This window comes from Camelina sativa, chromosome 2 (assembly GCF_030686135.1).
Source record: "Camelina sativa cultivar CO46 ecotype springtype chromosome 2, ASM3068613v1".
Lineage (NCBI taxonomy): Eukaryota > Viridiplantae > Streptophyta > Magnoliopsida > Brassicales > Brassicaceae > Camelina > Camelina sativa.
In genome coordinates this window covers 9,676,989-9,697,996 of record NC_141881.1, presented here as the reverse complement: position 1 = coordinate 9,697,996, position 21,008 = coordinate 9,676,989, and the positions used below count along the sequence as shown (strand labels likewise).

The following is a 21,008-nucleotide window of genomic DNA, read 5'->3' as shown; positions in this document are numbered from 1 at the left end:
ATGTACATATCTCTTGTATTGATCTAATCTCACCCTCTCGGTTTGTTGACAACATTAAGAACACCAATCTAGAAGGGAATTTATAAAACATATACAATCAAACTAAGACATCCTAACCGATCAAGAACACAAAATCATCTATCCCATCCCTAGAAACTTCACTACACTACTCGGAAATCATTGCAAAAGACATAGAAACAAAGATGAACGAAAATTGCATTGTATTAAAAGATAGAGTAGAGAATAAAGAGTACAAAGTAGATATCTAAAGAAATGATAAAAATATATGAAATAAATCCTTACAAAAAGTGAAAAGTGTTTTGAGTCGTTCAGTTCTCTCTCAGAAGCTCTCGCTCTCTGGTTTGAGGGTCTGCGGCGTGCTCGTTTGCGAGGAAGAAGAGGAGGGATTTATATATGTAAACCCTTTTGACCTAGCTTCCCAGTCCTGCCCGAGGGTCTACTCGATGGGGTGCACGAGGATAAGATCGGGTTACTCCTCGGATAGATCTTCGGGTTGTTCTTCCTGCTCTCGGATCCTCCTCGATCGTGTTAGGGTTCGGACTGTTCTTCCAGCTCGATGGTTCCTTCGGGTACATGCTCGGATTTGTCCTTGTTTCTCCCCATTTCAGGCTCTAAAGCACTTGTTTTCATCCAAAGTATGAAAATGCAAGAATGCAATACCCTAAATGGCCTAAAAGTGAATTCCTACAGTTAATGATCTAAAAATGCTAAGGTAAGGGTATAAACAATGCAAAATATGGACAAAAAGGGATGCTAAAAACATGTAAATTAGAGAGTTATCACAATCGGTGCCGATAACTGAATTTGTCGGTTTATTCGGTTCGGTTCTTTCGGTTTGTACCGAATGCCCAGGCCTACAATCAATCCTAGTCACTTCCTTACCCAACTCTTGCTAGAGAAACATGACCAAGTAGGCATTAAATTCCAATTCATTATTGACAATAAATCTCTTACTCATCTAATCTCTTAGCCTAAGTGAATAAATCTCTGGCACTAGTTGATTCAGGCATTTCATCGAACACCTCTCGGCGCGAAAATGCCTAAAATATAATCCCAACCTCTCTGTTCGAAAATGTGATTGGTGGCATACATGCAGTTTATTGTCAATTGATAAAATTACAAAAGTTCTATGACCCGTATAAAATCTGAAAAATCTGTTACATTTTCTTAAGAAAATTTATATTGAACTTCATGTTTAATAGTTTTTGACCCCCATGAAAAAATAATTTAACTATATGGGATCAAAATTATTCACATACAATGAAAGTTTAAAGATTATTCTCAAATATTGTATAAAAAATCTTTGATTTTGGTTGATTTTTCTATTGTTTAGATAATTATTTTAAAAGAGTTAAGTAATATTATTTTTATATAATATATTATCTTATATTTTTTTTTAACCTCTATAACTCTAAAATTTTAGCTCTGCCAATGAGCATATCGCACTATTAAATTGTTTGTTCCATACTACAAAATATCCATGGTTACTATTCGAATCTTACAAAACAAAAAGCTACACACGTTAAATTAGTTGCTTTAGATTTGAGGACATTGTATAACTGGACTCACCGCATCAAATCTTCGACTCATCTGGACATATTTACGGATTTTTACCTTGGCTTATTTGTCAAAAAAAATAAAATAAATACAATTTTCCAATGAGAATGCGCCACGTGAGAAATCCACATAAACGTCGCAAAACTGCTAAACACAAAACGCGCAAAGAGTCGTAAAAGAACGATATAAAAATCTAGCTTTTTTTTTTTTTTTTTTTTTTTTGAACAAATATAAAAATCTAGCTTAATCGGTTGTTTTGGTATATATTTTTTTTTTTTTAATAAAATCTCTTTGAGGTTTGTTGTTGACGAAGAAGAAGAAGAACCCAGAATTTTACACTTCAAATGGCTTACGTTGAAGGAGGTACGAAGAAACTTCAGATCTCTCTCTCTCTCTCTATGACTATCTTCGTTTTCTCTGTTTCTTTCTGGAACCTAATTGTTTTGTGAAGTCGATCTGATGCAATCCTCAAATTAATCCAATTACTTGAGCACAGGTTCCGGAATTTAGAAACTATTAACCGTTGATTTCTACAGAATTTGGTGATTTGGTATATCTGTAGAAGCTTGGTTTTGTATGGATTGATCATGACTGTTTAAAAGGGGTTTCGATTTATTTATTTATTTGGTATTCTGTGTCATCGTGATCAGAAGAAATTTCATTTGGTTTATGGAAGATGTGAGATTAGGTTAGAAAAACCAATTGGAATTGAAAGCTCGATGAACGTTCTAGGCTCTGGATATCTAAATTGTGCAATTCAGGTCGTCCCACTTAAGCAAAGTTTAAAACGTTTGAGAAATTTATATTGGTAGAAGTTAGTGGATTTTGCAGATTCCTGACTGAGTAATTGTTAAATTGATATTCTTTTGGGAAATTTTAACGTTGGCGAGATCATGTTCAATTGTTTGTGAATGATTGATGTTCTGACTTTAATAGAGGATTTGATGATATGAGTGTATGAATGTATAGGAAGACCATGACGTTTTGGATAAATCTAATAAGCGCATTAGGAGATATAATGCTATCTATATTCATGTCTTATAGCTATTCTCTGTCTCCATCATCAGAAAGCTCGTAGGCGTATGGAAGATGGAAATAAGATTAGGTCAATTATTTTTACTTATTTTAGGATTCTCAGGAATCTAATTTGAATCGAAAGCTCGATGAGGAGACATTTGAGACATTGTGCTATTCAGGTCACCCTTAAGCGAAGTTTGAATGATTTGATATTGGAAGAAGTTAGGAATAATGGCTGAGTAATTGTTAAACTTGCATTCGTTCGATAAATTTAGTGTAAGCGAGATCATGTTCAATGGTTTGTTAATCACTGATGTTCTATCCTCTAGAGACAAATTTGATATGAGTGTTATGGCGTTTTAGATATATATTACTATACTCATGTCTTACATTTTTCTGCCATTGTAGAGATTAGTTGTTTGAGTTTGGGAGGGGTTTTTGATGTCTTAGAGAGAATGTAGGAGCTTCCATTAAAACATTTCTAGGGGAGAGATGAGAAAAGAAAAATTCTGGAAATAGCTGTCCATGTATTCTATAAGTACAGATCGTTGCGGCAAATTTAAACTGTATTTGACATTGACAGACTTTTGAACATGTACCAGGTGTGGTTAAAGCGAAGCGACCTATATGGAGACTAAGGACGATCAAGGATTTCTTCTTGTCCATCATTAATCTGATACAAGTCTTCTTTATGACCATGTTCTCGGTGAGATTTTACTTCCATTTCTTTAGTTATTACATTCCATAATCTGAGCTGTCACAAGCTATGACTAACCTAAGGGAAAAATATTTGTCAGATGGAGAAATCAGATGCTTACAGGAAAGGTTCTAAGTCTAACAAGAAGTGGGATGGTGGCATGGGTGGTGGCGGAGGCGGCGGTGGTGGTGGTGGTAGCGGTGGTGGACCCCCTCGACCTCCTCGTGGGGGCCTCGACAATGTGCGTGGCTTGAATGATATCCGTGGAGCTGACCACAGTAAGTAACCCGAGATGATTCTGATATGTTATTTCTTTTGATGATATTGTGAATGATTCCTAGTTTGATTTTGATATGACTTTGATGAATGGAAAAAATTTATTGGTGGCTTTTCAGATTCCCTACCGGCATGTGGATCGTGCTGTGGCTGAGCCTCGTTCATGTGGAGCGCCTAAGAATAAGCGAACGGATTATATCATATAAATATTATCTATTGTTGAAACGATGCTTTGTAATTTGAGGAAGCAGTGAACGAAGATTCTGGTGTATTTGTATTTGCGTCTAATCAAGCTTTTTGTACTTATTAGATGAACGTGTGTGTCCACCTCTAATAGTTCGTAAATTACATCCAACCTACTTAACTACAGTATTTGGGTACAGACTCAAGTGAAGAAATTGTTGTCAACGAAACAAACCAAGTAGATGTGTCAATTTGAATTCGAAGCCTGCGGATAAGGCTGTGCGCTTTAGACTGCGATGTTGCTCTTAAACGCTGTGTTAATCATCTCACAATTTGATTGCTAGCTATTTGGAAGGATCTAAGGTAAATAATGACAGCAGAAAGGATTGATATTTTCTTCATCCCTCTACCGCAAATCTCATCTTCAACTTTGCAGGACTATACAGTTAGTGAAGTCATTTCTTTTTATAACCAAGTCCCAAACGTTTTGTTATTGATCAAAAGAGAACAAAATGTATATGCATTCTATTGTTCTGATTGAGCTCATTAGCAAGCAATTAATTAAACTAGAATTTTTCTGACACAGAACAAAATAAAAGTTAACAGATACATGATCAGGAACTTACGCGAACGCTGAATTTTTTTCTCTAATCTCACTGAGTATGTAAATCAGCCTGCACATCATTAGCAGCTTGTTTTTTCCCTCTCAAAGCGGTAGAGTATGAAACCTTAACACCAAGTCTTTCTTCAACCAAACTTATGAGATTTTTCGGTTTAAGAGAGTTGAGTTCACCATGATGTTGTGTCTTGGAACTGTATGATCTCTGGATTTGTCGATAAGGGCAGTCCTCGTGCCTTGGAGTTTCTAGTTAGGATGCAGAGAGAAGGACTTACGTTAGATGGTTTTGCTTTACCGTGTGCGCTTAAAGCTTGCAGTTTTGGAGGCTTATTAACAATGGGTAAACAGTTGCAATGCTGTGTTGTAAAGTCAGGTCTGGAGTCTAGCCCGTTCGCACGCTCTGCTCTTATTGATATGTACGCCAACTGTGGCTCTCTAATTGATGCAGCTGATGTTTTTCATCAGGAAAGACATCATGCCCTTTGTAATAGTCTTGCTGTTTCGAATTCTATGCTCTCAGGGTTTTTGATCAATGAGGAGAATGAAGCAGCATTAGCTCTACTTTTGCACATGTATCAGTCAGGTTTGTCTTTTGATTCCTACACTCTAAGTGGTGCCTTAAAGATATGCATCAACTTAGTCAACTTGAGACTTGGACTTCAGGTACATAGTTTAGTTGTAACCAGTGGTTATGAGTTGGATTGCATCGTAGGAAGCTTTCTTGTTGATTTACATGCAAACGTTGGGGATATACAAGATGCGCATAAACTGTTTCATAGACTTCCAAATAAAGATATCATCGCTTTCTCTGGCCTGATACGAGGCTGTGTGAAAGAAGGTTTCAATTCTGTAGCATTTTATCTGTTCAGGGAATTAATCAAGCTGGGACTTGATGCCGACCAGTTCATCGTCTCAAGTATTCTCAAAGTTTGTTCGAGTTTAGCGACTCTTGGATGGGGCAAACAAATTCACGGGCTGTGTATAAAGAAAGGTTATGATTCAGAACATGTCACAGCGACAGCGCTAGTAGATATGTATGTAAAATGTGGTGAGACAGACAATGGTGTAGTGTTATTTGATGGTATGTTGGAACGAGATGTTGTCTCTTGGACAGGGATAATTGTTGGATTTGGACAAAACGGACGAGTAAAAGAAGCGATTCAGTATTTCCACAAGATGATCAGTTCTGGAGTTGTACCAAATGAGGTAACTTTTCTGGGGCTTCTTTCTGCTTGTCGACATTCTGGACTACTTGAAGAAGCAAGATTCACCCTAGAATTGATGAAATCTGAATATGGTCTTCAACCGTATCAAGAGCATTATTATTGTGTAGTTGATCTTCTTGGTCAAGCTGGGCGATTCCAAGAGGCAGAAGAATTGATAAACCAAATGTCGTTGGAGCCAGATAAAACAATATGGATGTCTCTGCTCACTGCCTGCGGAACTCACAAGAATGCCAGACTAGTTACCGTAATTGCTGAGAAATTGCTCAAGGCGTTTCCGGAAGATCCATCAGTTTATACATGTCTTTCAAATGTTTATGCTACGTTGGGAATGTGGGATCAGTTAAGTGAAGTGAGATAAGCTGCTAAGAAGTTGGGGCCTAAAGAATCTGGAATGAGCTGGATCTAGATTGCCTGAAGCAAAATGTAAATTGTAGGATCATCTACGCACTCAAATGAAAAGCTTCTTTGACCTCATGTCTCCCTGGCTTGCTAGAAGTTGAAGATTCTTGAAGGCATGTTTTCCCCTTGTTTTTTTTTTTTTTTTTTCTTTTTTTTAATTTGGCTAGGGAAAACTTTAATGCTAGTTAAACAAATTATTGTAATTATATTACAAACCCTCTCATCTAATAATGGCCACAACAATGAAGAAGATCTTCCTCTTCGTGCTGCTGGTGATAACAACCTTCACGGTTCTCTTTGGTTCTTGCTCGGCTACTGTCTACACCGTTGGGGACTCTGATGGATGGATTGCCAAAGAAGACGTTTATTACGATTGGGCCAAGGGTTTTGTGCGAAAAAACCTTCCAAGTAATTTTTTTTTGCAAGAGTACCCTCCAAATCAAATAAATGCAATATAGCCATTCCTTATAGTGATGACGTGGCAGTTTAAAAATCTTTTGTTTTGTAAACTAAAAAATGGCAAAGTGTTAAAAAAAATCTCTCTCCCTTCTTTGTTCTTCTTTTTTCTTTCTTCTTTCTTCGTTCTTCATGGGGTCTTGATGTCACATTCATGGAGAAAGAGAATTGAGATTATGGATCATTTATACAAATCGGTTGATCTTTCCATTCAAAAACAAAACAAAAATGTCTAAGATGAGATTCATTGTTTTCAGCTCAAAGACGAGAATTTGAATCAAATGTCGCTATCTTCTTCTCCGATTAATTTGAATCAATCAAACAATTCATCATCTTCTTCTTCCAGTGGTAATCGAATAAGCCCCATCGTTCTGTTCATCATCGTTTTCTTTATCTGCAATGTTGTACATTTGGTATTTTACTTAATAAGAAAAAAAAATCGAGCCTTTCGTCATCACCGAACGAATCTGATCGAAACCCAGAAAATCCCAACTCCGATACTTACCAAAGACAGCTTCAGCAGCTCTTTCATCTCCACGATTCATGTCTAGATCAAGCTTAATTTCGACAATTAAAAAGATAAAGAGAAATGTCTTGCCCAATTTAATCGATGCTCTTCCCGTGTTTCTTTACAAGGAGATCAAAGATACAAAAGAATCGTTCGATTTTGCTGTGTGTCTCTGTGCATTCTCGGAGGATGATAAGCTAAGATTGCTTCCCAATTGTAGCCACGCTTACATGGCTTCTCTCATACAAATCCAAGCTTAGATATTTTTTATTAGAAATCCAGACATTTATTACATGTAAATACCAATTTTATATTCATGATCCCAAAATTCACTTTAGTATATATCGACACAGATTTGTATAAATGATCCATAGTCTCAATTTTCTTTTCTCCATGAATGTGACACCGAGACCAGATGAATAAGGAAGAAGGGAAAGAGATTTTTTTTCTATTATTTTTTATTAAAAATAAATAAATCTTAACGCTTTCCCATTTTTTAGTTCACAAAACAATCATACTTTCAAACTGCCACGTCATTATTATAGGGAATGCCTATATTGCGGATGATTTTTGAGATTATAGTATTGACTTGCATTTATTTGAGGGTGAATTTGCTGTATAACCAAATAAAAAAAACTATAGAAGGATAAAGCATATTATTTGAAACAATTAAGAAAATAACATAGAGGACAATTAAAATTACTATTTTAGTGTTGGTTTGGTGGAAATGATGATATGGGGTGGTGGCCGGAGGTTGGCCGGAGGGTCGTCGGCGGGTGGCCGGATGGTGGCCGCAGGGTCGCCGGAGGTAGACCGGAGGGTGGCCAGAGGATAGCTGGAGGTTGGCCGGAGGGTGGCCGGAGGTTGGCTGGAGGGTAGCCAGAGGGTAACCGGAGGTTGGCCAGCTGTTGGCCGGAGGGTGGCCGGAGGATGGGTGGTCGCCGGAGGTTGGCCGGCAGTTGGATGGTGGCCGGAAGTCGGAGGTTGGCCGGAGGTGATGGAAGGGGTGGTGGTGGTTTGAAAAATAAAATAAAAATAAAAAAAAGGGCAAAACCTGTCATTAATACATAAATACACAGAATATAATTGATTTATGGTTAGTATGATTAGTTTGTAAATTATAGTTTTTTTTTGGGTTATACAACCCAATTCCCCTTTATTTGATTTGGAGGGTACTCTTACCAAAAAAAAATTACTTGGAGGGTTTTTTTGCACAAAACCCTTGGGCCAAGTATAAAGGTTTCCATGTAGGAGACTCATTGGTCTTCAGTTACGATCCCAACGTCAATGATGTGACCCAAGTGTAGGAAGCTTTAGAATTTGAATTCTGCGATTCTTCATCTCCTCAGGCCGTCTACAGAACCCGACATGATGTGGTAACCTTCACAGAGCCAGGATATCACAACTTCATCAGCTCAAACCTTGCTCAATGCGCATCCGGACATAAGCTCGACGTCCTTGTCGTCTATGACCCGTCACGTCCCATTCCACCACCACCACCAAGCAAGATCCTTCCTTGGGGCAAATTATACAAGGTCGAATGGAGCGTTTCTCAAGAGAGTGACTACTATCACACGTGGGGTGAGAAGACGCAGTTTAATGTTGGAGTAGTCTTCTTTTCGAATACGGAAACGAAGTCACCGACGTCTTAGAGATCACCGGAGATCTTGAATTCATATCATGTGACCCGACTTCTGCCATAGCTGTGCACAAGACGGGCGATGATATCGTCAGGCTCACCAAACCAGGAGTCCACTACTTCATTAGCTCAAAGACAGGTCAATGTCAGGCAGGGCTTAAGCTTCGAGTCGTGGTCGGACCACCACCACTTACCAAAGCCGTAACTTCCCCCAGTGGCAGTGTTGTTCCGAAGACGAAGATGGAGTTGTCACTTATGGACCGCTTCGACAGATGGTTACGCACCTTCAGACCTGAACCCCGTCACTAATAAGCATCCGATTTCTGTTCAGTTTGAGATTAGCTAATCAGTTCTCTTGTTAACCTTCTTTAGTATTTTTGTTTCCAATTCATGTTTATCTTTCTTTTAGTTCTTTTTTCCTTCGTTGTAGAGTCGGTTCGATTCAAACAGTACTATTAAATAATAAATTTCAGATTTCTTAAACAAGGACTGGGCCACAGATTTTTTATTTTTTTCCACTACATGAATGGAGCCAAGTTATTGTGTTTGCCTTAAGATTCAAGTTATATGTACTCACAGCACAGCTTTGAAACCAAAGTTGTAATGTTGCATCCAGGCGCAGCTTTGCAAAAGAAAATATTAGGAAGACGTAAATAAATCGTTAGCTTCACCTTAATCTATACTAGATGCGGACCCGCACGTGCGGGGTTATGTTTGTAAATAATTCAATATAATTATTTAAATTGGTTTGGTTTTAGTAAATTTGTGAATATCTGAAATAATTATGATTTCACTACAAAATTTTAATCCAAGTATATACGGATCAAACTTGAACCAAATTAGTAACCGTTAGATTTTTATTAAACCCGTATACTATTAAATCAGATAAAAATCATCACAAAAAATTAAACTTATTTAAATTGAATGGGATGACCTAATATATCAAGCTGCGCAAACACACCTCGTTAGGTTTTGAGAATTGAATATAGTTAAAACAACACATTTCCAATATGAGAGATTCTTGATATAGGACATATTTTATATAAGACAAACTTTTATCCCCGATAGGAAACAGGATGGGATGGAAGCAAAAATTACCGAAGTCCCGCGTTTTGTAAAAACACAAAGATAAATTATAGTATATTTATATATTAATAAAATATTACAAAATTAATTGAATTATTTATTCTTGTTATTTTATGTATGGTTCAGTGGAACACACTTTAATTTTAGTGCCTTTAGTTGTTATTTTGAACATTGTTAGGCACTTAGGCTATATAATTTGAAAAAAAAATCATGTTACGTATATGATTGTAAGCATTAATTTATTTTAAGTCTGTTAATTTATAGTTATTAATCTATACACAAGTTATTATAAATTTTCAAATTATAAATTACGGGGTGAAGATTATTATGAAGAAACCAAATGACTTAAAAAAAAAAGGAAAAATGACAATGTTGAGTAGTAAAAAAGACAAAAAAACATAATAACGTTATTTAAAAAATAAAAACAAAAAATAAAACAGAGACATTGTTTTTTTTTATTAAAAAATCAGAGACATTTATCTTTTCCTTCGTCTCTTTTCCTTTTCCTTCTTCTGTATTTCTTCTGAATCTCGTCGATTTGATTCACGGCATGCATGTCTCTTCCTGATTCTCTCCCTTCGTCTTCTTTTTATTCTCCTGTGACCCGCAAAGACACCAAGTTTCACGCTTACCATGGAATCTTTCCGAGTACGATTACCGCCATGGGAGCGTGTTTGCATCTGAGAACGTGAGGGATATAGTTCGACTTCCGGAGACACTTAGTCTTGCGTTGTCGTCGTCGCTACCTTCTATTACTTTGGTGAGATCGAATTTTTGAATCGATGCTTTGTCTCCGTTGTGTGAATGTTTTGATTAGGATATAAGAGATATATAATTCTAATTTTATCACTTTGTATAGTTTTTAGCCAGATCCGATTTGAAGAAGGTGCAACAAAGTATAAATGATTTGATCGCTTTGGTTGATGAAGTCTGTCATGCTGATTTCTTGGGGTGAGGTAATTTTGATTTTGCAGCTGAATTTCCAAAAGTTTGTTTCAAACTTGCCTCAAGTATAGAGAGGAAATGAAGTTGTTTTTCACCGTTACCTCTTTGTTCATCTAACCCGTGGTCTTTGTTAATTTCCAGATTCTCAGAATCTCAGACCAGTTGATTTATTAACTCTAAACATGCAAGAAATGGTAATCTCCTTCGCTCTAAGGCATCTCTTTTTTTTGGGGTTAAAAAAATGCATCTATTATAATCAATCCAATATGATGTTCTTGTTGCCAAACAACCAACACTAATTATAAACATCTGATCAACTTGACTCTATTGGTTCTCCTCTCAATGAACTTGAAACAATATTTGGTGCTTTATCTGGTATAGGGAAAGAGTATGAATCTATTTGTACTGTGATCAAATTAGCCCTTATAGAAATGGTCTCACCTTTAAAAACTCATTACTTGCAGGAGTAAAGATCAGAGTTATTGGATGAGTCTTATATGGTTCTCCGCGTGATCCAAGTAAGCTTCTAATTTCTTGAGAAGAAATGTGAAAACTGTACCATGCGGAATATAATTATTGATATTGGTAGAACTCCATGTGAATTTCGGGTTTGAGAGTTGTGATGAGATGGTGTAGGCCTCTTTGTATTAGATGTTTGAGGAGCACCGTTTAATACTTGGACCAGTAAAATATTTTTCTTCCTTACCCTGTTTCATATATTGACAATAGTGACATAATTAGTTTAATATATTGATAAACAATGCTTGAGAATAAAGAGAAATAAACCTACTTACTTTGAAATCGAGTTTTTTTTGTGTGTTTGGAAGTATTGTGTTTGTTCTTGAGTAGAGGTCTGTATTTATAGAACTAATGGAGGTAGTTTGGTGAAATGGTATAATTCTAGAATATGCTTATTCGATAATGACGATGAGATACGTTAGTATAATTTTTTTACATAATATCTAACTTTTAAATCCGTGTTAGTTGCTAAAATTTAGAGGATATGAATATTTTAGTTGATACAATTTTAAAATGTTACTATAATTTAGCTACAATATATTTAAAACTTGCCTAAATCTGTAGTGAATAAGATTCGAAATTTATCGGTCACCTTAAATTTGCAGAATTATTTATGTGTATTTGGAAATCTAAAATATTTTTGAATACATGTTAGGTCATATACCCATTGTTCCAGCTTTTGATTAATTTTTCTTCTTTCTAAAATTGAATGATGAAATAAGTTCTCTGTTACTCGCTCCACCTTTTATGGTATATATAGGATTTGATTATGAGATTCTTTCATAATCTAACGTAGTTTATGTTGATACTTTTTTTAAATAGGTACACAAATCCGATTTTTTTTAAGATTCGGGTTTTTAGTATTCTTGATTTGGGATTTTAATTTAATAACTGATATTTAAACGATTTTAATTGTGATTAGTTTCTAAAAACCGTATTGTATGGCAGGGAAGATTTTTCGGGGTTGAAATGTAGAATTTATTATGTTACTCAAATTATTCATTTCCAAAAATATTTTTTTGAATTTGATTTTGATTACAGATATCGGCGGGCGCCTATGTTTGGAAATGGAAGTTACAATTCAGGATCCGAATTAGGGAAAACCGGGTCATTTAAGGATCTGCGTGTTTCTATTTAATTAGATTACCTCTTTGCCCTCAAATATTTTTTTCTTTGTTCTTTCTTTTTTTATTTCGTAAGGACATTGTATGGAATATTGGTTTTATTGTTTTTTTTTTATCCCTAAGTGTACTCCCCAATTAATAGTATAGATTATTATTTTGACAGCAACTTTAGCCACTAAGACTTGAAGTTGAGAACTATTTACAATCATATGCCATTGGTATTTATTATTTTCACATATTTAGAAACAAAAAATCCAGTCAATCATCCCAAGAATCTCTACCATATCTATGCAATAATCGATTTCAAGATATAAAGTTATGGAAAGCCTAGAAATCAGCTATATTCAATTTTGTATGTCCTTAATTACTCACCACATTTAATTTTAAAATATAAACAAATTCGAATACAGAAACAAATTAATGACTAGGAAAAATATCAAATCACATAAACTTGGCATATTCCCTAAAAATATATATTATGCAATATTCAATCCCTAATTACGTGGTAACCAATTAAATATGTTGTGTGTTAAGAGGTGAAAAGATAAACCTAATTAATTGTCTATAAATAATTGGTCCTTAATCCCAAGTTAGCACCACCAACAACATCAATCATCAGTCTCTTCCTTCCAATACCAACGTGAGTACGAAACAAATTTGGTGATCCTCAGTCTGCTTCATTGTTTTCTGATAAGAGTTTTTTTTTGTGAAAAAGAGATTTCAGAGAAGTGTCGTAGAGAACCTCTGAATCTGAACAGATTCAAACCGTTTTATATGATAAGATCGATTGTCAATTTGAGATGATGCAAAAGTATTCATACTGCTAAATATTTCACTCTTTTTTTTCTTTATAAGTATATTTTTTTGTTAGAGCAATATATATTTCGCTTCCAAATGTCATTATCCATTTTTTTCCAGTAAATCTCATATTTCAACATGGATAAAATCTTCATATTACTATTTTTTTTAAAACACCAATATAGGACATGCATAATTAAACTGATTTAATAAGAATTGGTATTATGCAATCTTAATAATTATTAATAAACTCCAACAAAATCTGTAAATTCCAAAAAATGTGAATTCCAAAAAAGAAATGTTTTACACCGGGGGTTAAAATATAATAATAATATTTACGGATTATAAATATAAAAACTTTATAAGACTTATAAATATTTAAACTTTATATGAATTATAAATATATCATATATCTTACAAATCATGTGGTGAACCTAAAAGAAATAGATGTGTCATTTATAGAGTTAGTTAATCTGAGAATTATAAATGTTTTGGACTGACAAAAAAAAATGTTTTTCTTGACTAAAAAAGAGATATCAAATACAAATATATCCTGTTACACAATATAAATATTGAGTAAATCAAATTTAGTCCTATATGAGTAATATCAAAAATGTTACTAACTTTGTGATACTAAAATTAAATTTGTGTAAATACAGATTTTAGCAATTTAACATATGCACAATACTAAAAAAGCAACAACATTTTATGGAAATTTTTATGTATCCACGGGTCCAAACCTTGACTAAAAATAATCATAAGTATGTGATGGGAATTAGGGTTAATATTAGTATACTTATATATTTTTGCGGGTTTGTTAAAAAATACAAGCAAAATACACTTATATATTTTTTATTTTTACAACAACTAATTTTGATTGATTAAATTCCAAAATAAAAGAACTGAAATTAATTAAATTCCAAATGAAAATAATATTTGTAGATAGATAAAGCAAATAAATTACAAACATAAACTTTTAAAAATATATATTTGATCCAACATAATATTTTGGTGTAAGTTATATTAAATATTTTTAAAAAATAATATAATCCCGCGGTGTACGGCGGATTAAAATCTAGTTGCTAATAAATAATTGAGGTTACCTAAATTATATTAATAGTGTATAATTACTAAATATATAATATACTAATTTGATAGAACAACTTCTAATAAACGACACTTTTTCAGCGATATTTAGGAGGTTTGAATCTGAGTTTAAGTGTAAAATAAGTAAGTTATGGTTATAACTTGTAAGCATAATAATGGCACATATATCTAAACAAAGTTATTTTCTATAAAACTCCGATGCCACTACTCTTGTTATCTCACAAAACTAATATTCTCTGTCTTCTCTGTTTTGAAGGAAACAACCTTTTTCACGTCCACTAGAAATGGTGATTAACATGTTCCACGTATGGGCTTTGAACGTGACCGCCTTGGATATATGCATCCTGGAATATGGTGACAATCACCATATATTGTTCGTGCTCCGATCCGATTAGTTGTTCTACTAACTGATGAGTGTGTTCTGAAACCTTCATTCAGGTGTAGTAAAGTCCCCAGAAAAGTAACTGTATTCCTTTTGGTTATTCAATATATAGCCATATATGATTTTGCAGCACATTCTTCCACTTACAAGGACTGGACAAATTTTGGGTATGAGGCGAACTATTTCATGATATACAAAGAACAAAAAAAAAAAAAAAGTCTCAAGGTAAATGGTCCTGTAACGTGAAATGGCGAGTAAAGAATAATGTGATGAAAGAAAAAAAAAAAGATACGAGGAAGTTAATACTTGGTGATTTAAGAATCGAATTGGCTTATAATTTCTTTTTTTTTTTACTCAATCATTTGTTGATCGGAATCGACGTGGCCGAAGATGTCTGGACAGTCTACCCACAATCCGTTCTCTCGGGCTTCCCAGTAACCTCCTTTGTATCGGTAAGACTCGCTTCCTTTCTCCTTCATGAACCACCTCGGCTTCCATCCTCTCTCCTGCATCTTCCTAGCCTGTCTCATCATACGGCCCAGTTTATAGCTTTGTGAGTTCTAATTCAGTATATATCTCTGAGAAAACCAAAACATAGGAACAAAACCAAAAGAAAAGAAACTGTGCAGTGGTGGTACATCTTGTATTACCTGACGTTGTCGCTGTTCCAGCCGCAACTTCTCTGTGTTGGCCATTTCAAACTCTCCATTTTCAAGATACCTCTGGTCAGGTCTCAGTCTTGAATCCGTTGGTGGCAGCCTCTCCTACATTAATTTCTCCTTCAGGTCTGAATGTCTCCTTAATAAATTAATTTATGAAAATAACAAACGGAGTTCTCTATGGAATTTACCTGCAGCCCTGGCGTAAGCTCATTCAACGTGATTGCGAAACGTGTTAGATTATACTTTGTTGCGTTTCCAGGAGGTTTGCTCCGTTTCCAGAGAAGTTGAGCTCCTGACATAGCTTCACTCAGTTTTCCCTTCCCAGAACAATCACCCGTGACAAAGTGCATGCTCTCATCCCATTTCCCAAACATAGTTGCAACTGTCTTCCCATTTTTGTCTTGAACTATGCCATGAACCTGTGACAAGGACAAGTTACTTAATGCCCCACAACGTAGATCTCAGACTATCACAGCTAGATCTGGGAAGAGAAACGTAGCCAAAATATCTCTTTCCAAAACCAAACTTTTACTTTGGAAATAAAACAGTAACAATACCTTATTCCGAAACCAAGCAAAATACACTGAAGTTCTTTAGTATGTATAAAAAAGTACGTTTTGTAATACAATATACAACATATAATATTCATTGAAGAATGATTTCTACTCTATACAAAAATGGAACGAGAGCCAAACCAAACTGAAACTTTCCAATTTGAACAAAACCAAAAAATAGATTCTAATTTAGTTATAATTTCTCGTAAAACTAATAACCAAATGTCCACTCCTAATCACAATATGTGAACACATGATCAAAGTTAAAACGTACCTGATGAGGATTTCGGTCTATGATGGACTGCTCCTTGAATTTAAGTTTACATGAGTATTCAGCACTGCCCTCAATACGCATTGTACCGTAGTGATCACAGTACAATTTACCAAGTATGAGATTGTATATTGATGTCGTCACCTACAAGTTAAAAGAAAGTATAGTATCAGTGAACAAGTAACATACAAAATGGTTATTTGCTTGGTCAAAATTTGATTGGTACCTTACTCCACTGAAGGATTTCTCCATCGTCAAATTGCAAAGTCAATACACCAACAGGATCGAGCTGAATAGATCGACCCCAGAATTTGCTCCTCAGATTGCTGTCTCCCCAGAATTTCCATCCCGTGCCATCACAATGGCATGCCACAACCATAGGATGATGGCTGACCTGACACCAAAACGAATAAGAGGTCTGAATAGCTATAGCTAATGAGTAAGACAGAGAAAAGTGGATTTGCGTGTGGTGAACTGAAACCTTTTCTGAGAAAAATCGAAGGCCTTTGTCTGGATAGTCTGCCTCGTAAGTTTCACCTAACAATGGATTAAAAGGTTTGCACATTCTTCCTTCGGTTGATGCATACCCAGATACAGCAAAAGCAGCTACATTAAGAATCCTCATGAGGCTATTTCCCTGAAAAAGTTCCACGTACTTAGCAGCATTCCATAAGGGTGTTAGATGGGACAAGCGTTCAGATGGTTTACCCTTTTGCCATATTCAAATGCTCGGTCAAGAAGGTATGAATATTCCAAATCCTCAAAACATTTCTGTAAAGAAGATAGTGGCTCGTTGAAGTAAACAGGAAGACAGACTTTTGTTAGATCCTTGCCTATATTGTCTTTGATCATTGACCAAAGGCTAACACTTTTTTCTTTTTCAACCGGATCAGGTAAATTCTTCCTCCTTTTGACACGAGGATAGTTGCATCCAATAGTCTTGATGGAAGGATCAATATCATCTTCTGACTCAAAGCCACCATCATCAGACGAAAATGATGATGTACGAAAACCAGAACCACTACTCTTGAAAGAACTCGAAGAAAGAAAGTCACGTGTATCAAAAAAGGTATTTTCTTCCTCATCATATTCTTCCTCGGCAGCATCACCTCGTTCATTATCATCTTCAGATTCGGTGGCAGTACCTTCTGAGATAAAAAGGAACCAAGTCAAATGCAAACTGGAACCAAGTCAAATGCAGGAATTGTTAGGCTCGAGAATGGGAAGCTGGTAACTCACCACTGAACTTCTCATGTCTTAAATCACTGGAACCTCCATTTTCGGCCTGTCTTTGACTCTCATCTACAACTGTGTTTTCCAGATCTACCTTTTCTGTCTAGAGAACAATACAGGAAGAGCAGTTTCTTAGCAGAACATAGCCGGAAGAGAGAACAAATAAACAAATTTTCATACTACTTAACTCTCTAGTAAAGTTAGCAGGATTCCAAAAACATTATAAACAAGGATGCGGGATACGATATCCAGCAAAATGAACAAAATTAACAATTTTTTCCTCCAGTAGAACACTGATAGATCATAACAGCCTCTCCAAATCAATACGACCATTGCACACAGATTATAGCAGTAACATGAAATCACAATGAAAGATTTTTAGTAGCTTTTTGTTGTTAAGTTGTAATACCTCCAACTGCCTAAGGGTATCAATGAGAAGCCACTGCTTTTGCTTGAGAAGCACCAGCTGGCTCTGGAGTGCTGAGAACTCAGACTTCATGATTTGCTCACAGTCCTGAATAGCTAACTCACTTACTCCTTCCTCAATCAACCTTAGCCTAAGCTTTTCTGTCGACATGGCCAAATTGTTAGTCGGAGCCATCAATTCACTGTTAGACATCCTTGGAAACATATCTTTGACAGCTAGTAAAGCCTCGACCCAAGTTGTTCGGTCCTCTCTTGTCTCTGCACGCAAGTGAAGCCTCTTGGTGCCAGTGAATATAGAAAACCTCTTATCATCTGATCTACTCTCCCTAACTGAAGAAACCTACACAGGACAAATACAATCATCATGAATAAAAATAGTTTCAAGCACAGAGGTACCACGGTATGGATATGATCAATTTGTTGAACCTTGAGATGGACTTCTCCAAATGGCTTGCGTCGGAGTTGGCAACTACTACTGCTTCCACCACGCCTATGATGCCTAGAGATCATACGAGCAGACTCATCTCCGATGACTTTAGATCCTTTCTCAGTTTCAGGACTAACAAAGATCTTATCAGGACCATGGATTTTATAATAAGAAAGCACACCATCTTGCAACACAAACCACCTAGGTCTCCATCCTCTACCATAGTTCACCCACTTATACAAAATCCCAGCGATTCCATTCCCAACGATATCGTTAATCTTAACATCAACCGGAGGTTCTCTAACCGCCGCCGGCAAAGCCAAAACGCGTTGCCCCAATCGATTCGCGACATCACTCTGGTGATTAAACGAGAGACTATGTATGAGATTGTGATTATCAGATTGACCTGAATGATGATGATGATGATGATGATGATGATGATGAGAAGCAGATCGAGTCATAATCGGTTCGGATCTCGCTGAATTAAACGGTGCTGCGGAGGAGGTGGCGTATATAGGTAGAGGCGGTTGTGGCTCCGGTAACGGCGGCATCGAAGGAGAGTGATCGGAGACAGTGGAAACGCAACAGAAGGGATGCATGTGGTGGTAGTAAGAGAAAGTCTTTAAGATGAGAAATCGAATAGATTGAGTCCGTTGGATCCGATGATTGTGCGGCGGATGAAGACGACGGTGGTGGAGAGATGAGAGAGAGTAACGTTCATGGCAGAGAGAGAGAGATGATTTTGAGAATTGATGAAGAAAGGGGAGAGAAGGAGAGGTTGTTGAAAAATTTTGGTCAGAGAAGAAAAGCGAAAAGTTCGGTAGGAGAAAGAAGAAGAGTCACCGGAGAGGCCAAACTTTTTTTTTTTTTTTTAATTTAATTTACTAATTTTTTTTTTTTTTCGTTTTAAAAATATATTGGAATGACTTGAACGAAGGGGCCAAAAAATTCGGTGCCGTCGTTGAAGTGTCGTTTCTGACGTGGCGAGGAATAGTAGATTCGTCACTTGCAGTGTTTTTTTTTTCTCTTTTGTAAGTAGTAAAAGGAATTTCACTAAAATTAAGAAATAACCCGAAAATACATTTTTTGAAACATTGACAATTTGACATATTGTTTTATTGGGTCTTAAAACTAATTTTATTATTTTTCACCAGATTTTGGAGAATATTTTAATAACCTGTGTATTTAATAGAATTTAAAACAGTGTATTTTCTTTTTTTTTTGTGGTCATAACTCATAAATATCATTATTAACATAAAATTCTTAGTGCATAATCGAACAATTAAAATAAAAATTGTCTTCGATCAACTACTATAGAAAGAAGATTATCTCTTACTAGAATGATAATAAAAGCCATAAATTCTGAATTTACTTTCCATATTAACATTTTTTTCATGATTGTCGAATATGGTACAAATCATATAAGAATTTCCAAATCCAAACTATTTATGATTGACAGGCTAAATTTAGGGAGGCGGGGGATGGGGTATTGGACACTATAATGTGAGAATTTATTAGGTAGACATAAAGTAGAATAGAAAGAAGATTATCGATTAAGTAGAATGATAATAAAAACCATAAATTCTGAATTTATTTTCCATATTAACATTTTCTCCATGATTGTCGAATATAAAAATCATTTAAGGGTTTCCATAATCCACATCCAAATTTTATGTGATTGCCTAATAATAGATTTTCATGTATTGTAAAAGATTTCCAAATCTCTTTTTGTAATTTTCACGACGTACATCATTTTATTATAATTGAATATAAATTTTAATAGAACTGAGTAGAATTTTTACTCAAGAACCTAATTAGTGATGTGTAGATAAAATTGGGTTTCTGCTAATCAGGAAACAAATTCGTAGAAGAAAGGTAATTACTGTATTTGGAGAAGACGATATCAACTCTTATTAGAAAAATACTTAGGTGGTGAACCTTTTTTTTGTTCATCCCCTCTTCTCTCAGCCAATCAGAATCTTACATCTAATATTTCATAAAAAAAAAAAAATAATTAAATTAAAAAGCAAAACAAGGAAACAACTTATGTATACTTTTATTTAAGAAAAGTTAAATATTGGCTTGATTTAGATTTTTAAAATTAGAACAAAATTATATGTCGGTTTGGGTTTACAAATGAAGTAGTTAAGGTTTAGATTTTACAATTAAAACGAAATTATATGTCGGTTTGGGTTTACAAATGAGGTAGTTAGGGTTTAGACTTTACAATTCGAACAAAATTATATGTCGGATTGGGTTCACAAATGAGATGGTTAGGCTTTTAGATTTTACAAGTAAAACGAAATTATATGTCGGTTTGGGTTCACAAATGAGATGTTAGGGTTTAGATTTTACAATTAGAACAAAATTATATGTCGGTTTGGGTTCACAAATGAGATGGTTAGGGTTTAGATTTTATAAGTAGAACAAAATTATATGTCGGTTTGGGTTCACAAATGAGATGGTTAGGGTTTAGATTTTACAAATAGGACGAAATTATATGTCAGTTTGGATTTATTGAAGAGCGGTTTAAATTTTTAATTTTATAATAATGTATACTGATTTTATTTCTTTATTTTATAAGGAGGTGAATGAATAGGTTCACCCCTAGAGGTGAACTTAAGTATTGTCCATTCTCTTTTGAACGATACTTAGGTTCACTCCCAGAGGTGAACCTAATCTTTCACCTCCTCTAGTGTTAACCAATCAAAACATGACATGTAAGACTAAATTAAAACTAAATATTGAATTAAAATAAAAATTAGAAATAAACAAAAAAAAGTCAAAATCTGTTTGACGTCGTTAACGTCGTTGACGTCAATGGACGCCCCCATCTTTATTTTTTTAACCCTCCCCATCTTTAATATAGTTTTAAT

At 35.1% G+C, this 21,008-nt stretch overlaps 2 protein-coding genes, 1 long non-coding RNA gene and 2 pseudogenes across 9 annotated transcripts; 3 read left to right on the top strand and 2 right to left on the bottom strand.

The window, feature by feature from the left end:
• Positions 1-1,738: 1,738 nt before the first annotated feature.
• Positions 1,739-3,877, top strand: LOC104722137 (uncharacterized). The gene is made up of 4 exons (XM_010440253.2): positions 1,739-1,941; positions 3,198-3,301; positions 3,393-3,570; positions 3,688-3,877. Exons 1-4 carry the CDS (start codon positions 1,923-1,925, stop codon positions 3,720-3,722), a joined length of 336 nt encoding a protein of 111 aa, XP_010438555.1. The 5' UTR covers positions 1,739-1,922; the 3' UTR covers positions 3,723-3,877.
• A 686-nt stretch (positions 3,878-4,563) lies between these two features.
• LOC147948371 (pentatricopeptide repeat-containing protein At4g08210 pseudogene) lies at positions 4,564-6,243 on the top strand (annotated as a pseudogene). Its single transcript, XR_015577875.1, has one exon. The product of XR_015577875.1 is annotated as a pentatricopeptide repeat-containing protein At4g08210 pseudogene (transcript).
• On the top strand, positions 6,226-8,907 carry LOC104750639 (uncharacterized; annotated as a pseudogene). Its single transcript, XR_015577877.1, has 2 exons — positions 6,226-6,384; positions 8,192-8,907. The product of XR_015577877.1 is annotated as an uncharacterized LOC104750639 (transcript).
• LOC147948370 (uncharacterized) lies at positions 6,607-7,275 on the bottom strand. The gene is made up of 2 exons (XR_015577886.1): positions 6,957-7,275; positions 6,607-6,845 (listed from the first exon to the last, which is right to left on the bottom strand). It is a non-coding gene; the product is annotated as an uncharacterized LOC147948370 (long non-coding RNA).
• Positions 8,908-14,636: 5,729 nt separating the features above from the next.
• Positions 14,637-19,048, bottom strand: LOC104722097 (oxysterol-binding protein-related protein 1C). Of its 5 annotated transcripts, XM_010440211.2 has the most exons (11): positions 18,132-19,046; positions 17,689-18,045; positions 17,286-17,382; positions 16,755-17,194; positions 16,528-16,683; positions 16,273-16,440; positions 16,050-16,190; positions 15,410-15,640; positions 15,210-15,323; positions 14,866-15,080; positions 14,637-14,738 (listed from the first exon to the last, which is right to left on the bottom strand). In XM_010440211.2, the coding sequence occupies exons 1-10, from the start codon at positions 18,729-18,731 to the stop codon at positions 14,910-14,912; spliced, it is 2,475 nt and encodes an 824-aa protein (XP_010438513.2). In that variant the 5' UTR covers positions 18,732-19,046; the 3' UTR covers positions 14,637-14,738; positions 14,866-14,909. The 5 variants fall into 5 exon arrangements, 3 of the variants coding, with proteins under 3 accessions (XP_010438513.2, XP_010438506.2, XP_010438521.2); XR_015577874.1 differs by having other exon boundaries at positions 14,651-15,080; positions 16,273-16,435; XR_015577868.1 differs by having other exon boundaries at positions 14,651-15,080; positions 16,273-16,435; positions 16,755-17,191; positions 18,132-19,018.
• Between the last annotated feature and the right edge of the window lie 1,960 nt (positions 19,049-21,008).

Bases quoted from the DNA above. Each gene is read 5' to 3' on its own strand.
- LOC104722137 (XM_010440253.2), top strand. The intron at 3,302-3,392 runs GTGAGATTTTAC...AATATTTGTCAG, and splicing joins TCTTTATGACCATGTTCTCG to ATGGAGAAATCAGATGCTTA. The intron at 3,571-3,687 runs GTAAGTAACCCG...GTGGCTTTTCAG, and splicing joins TATCCGTGGAGCTGACCACA to ATTCCCTACCGGCATGTGGA.
- LOC104722097 (XM_010440204.2), bottom strand. From the start codon at position 18,731: ATGCATCCCTTCTGTTGCGTTTCCACTGTCTCCGATCACTCTCCTTCG. The intron at 18,046-18,131 runs GTTCAACAAATT...TGTCCTGTGTAG, and splicing joins TTGGAGAAGTCCATCTCAAG to GTTTCTTCAGTTAGGGAGAG. The intron at 15,641-16,049 runs GTACGTTTTAAC...TCCTTGTCACAG, and splicing joins TAGACCGAAATCCTCATCAG to GTTCATGGCATAGTTCAAGA.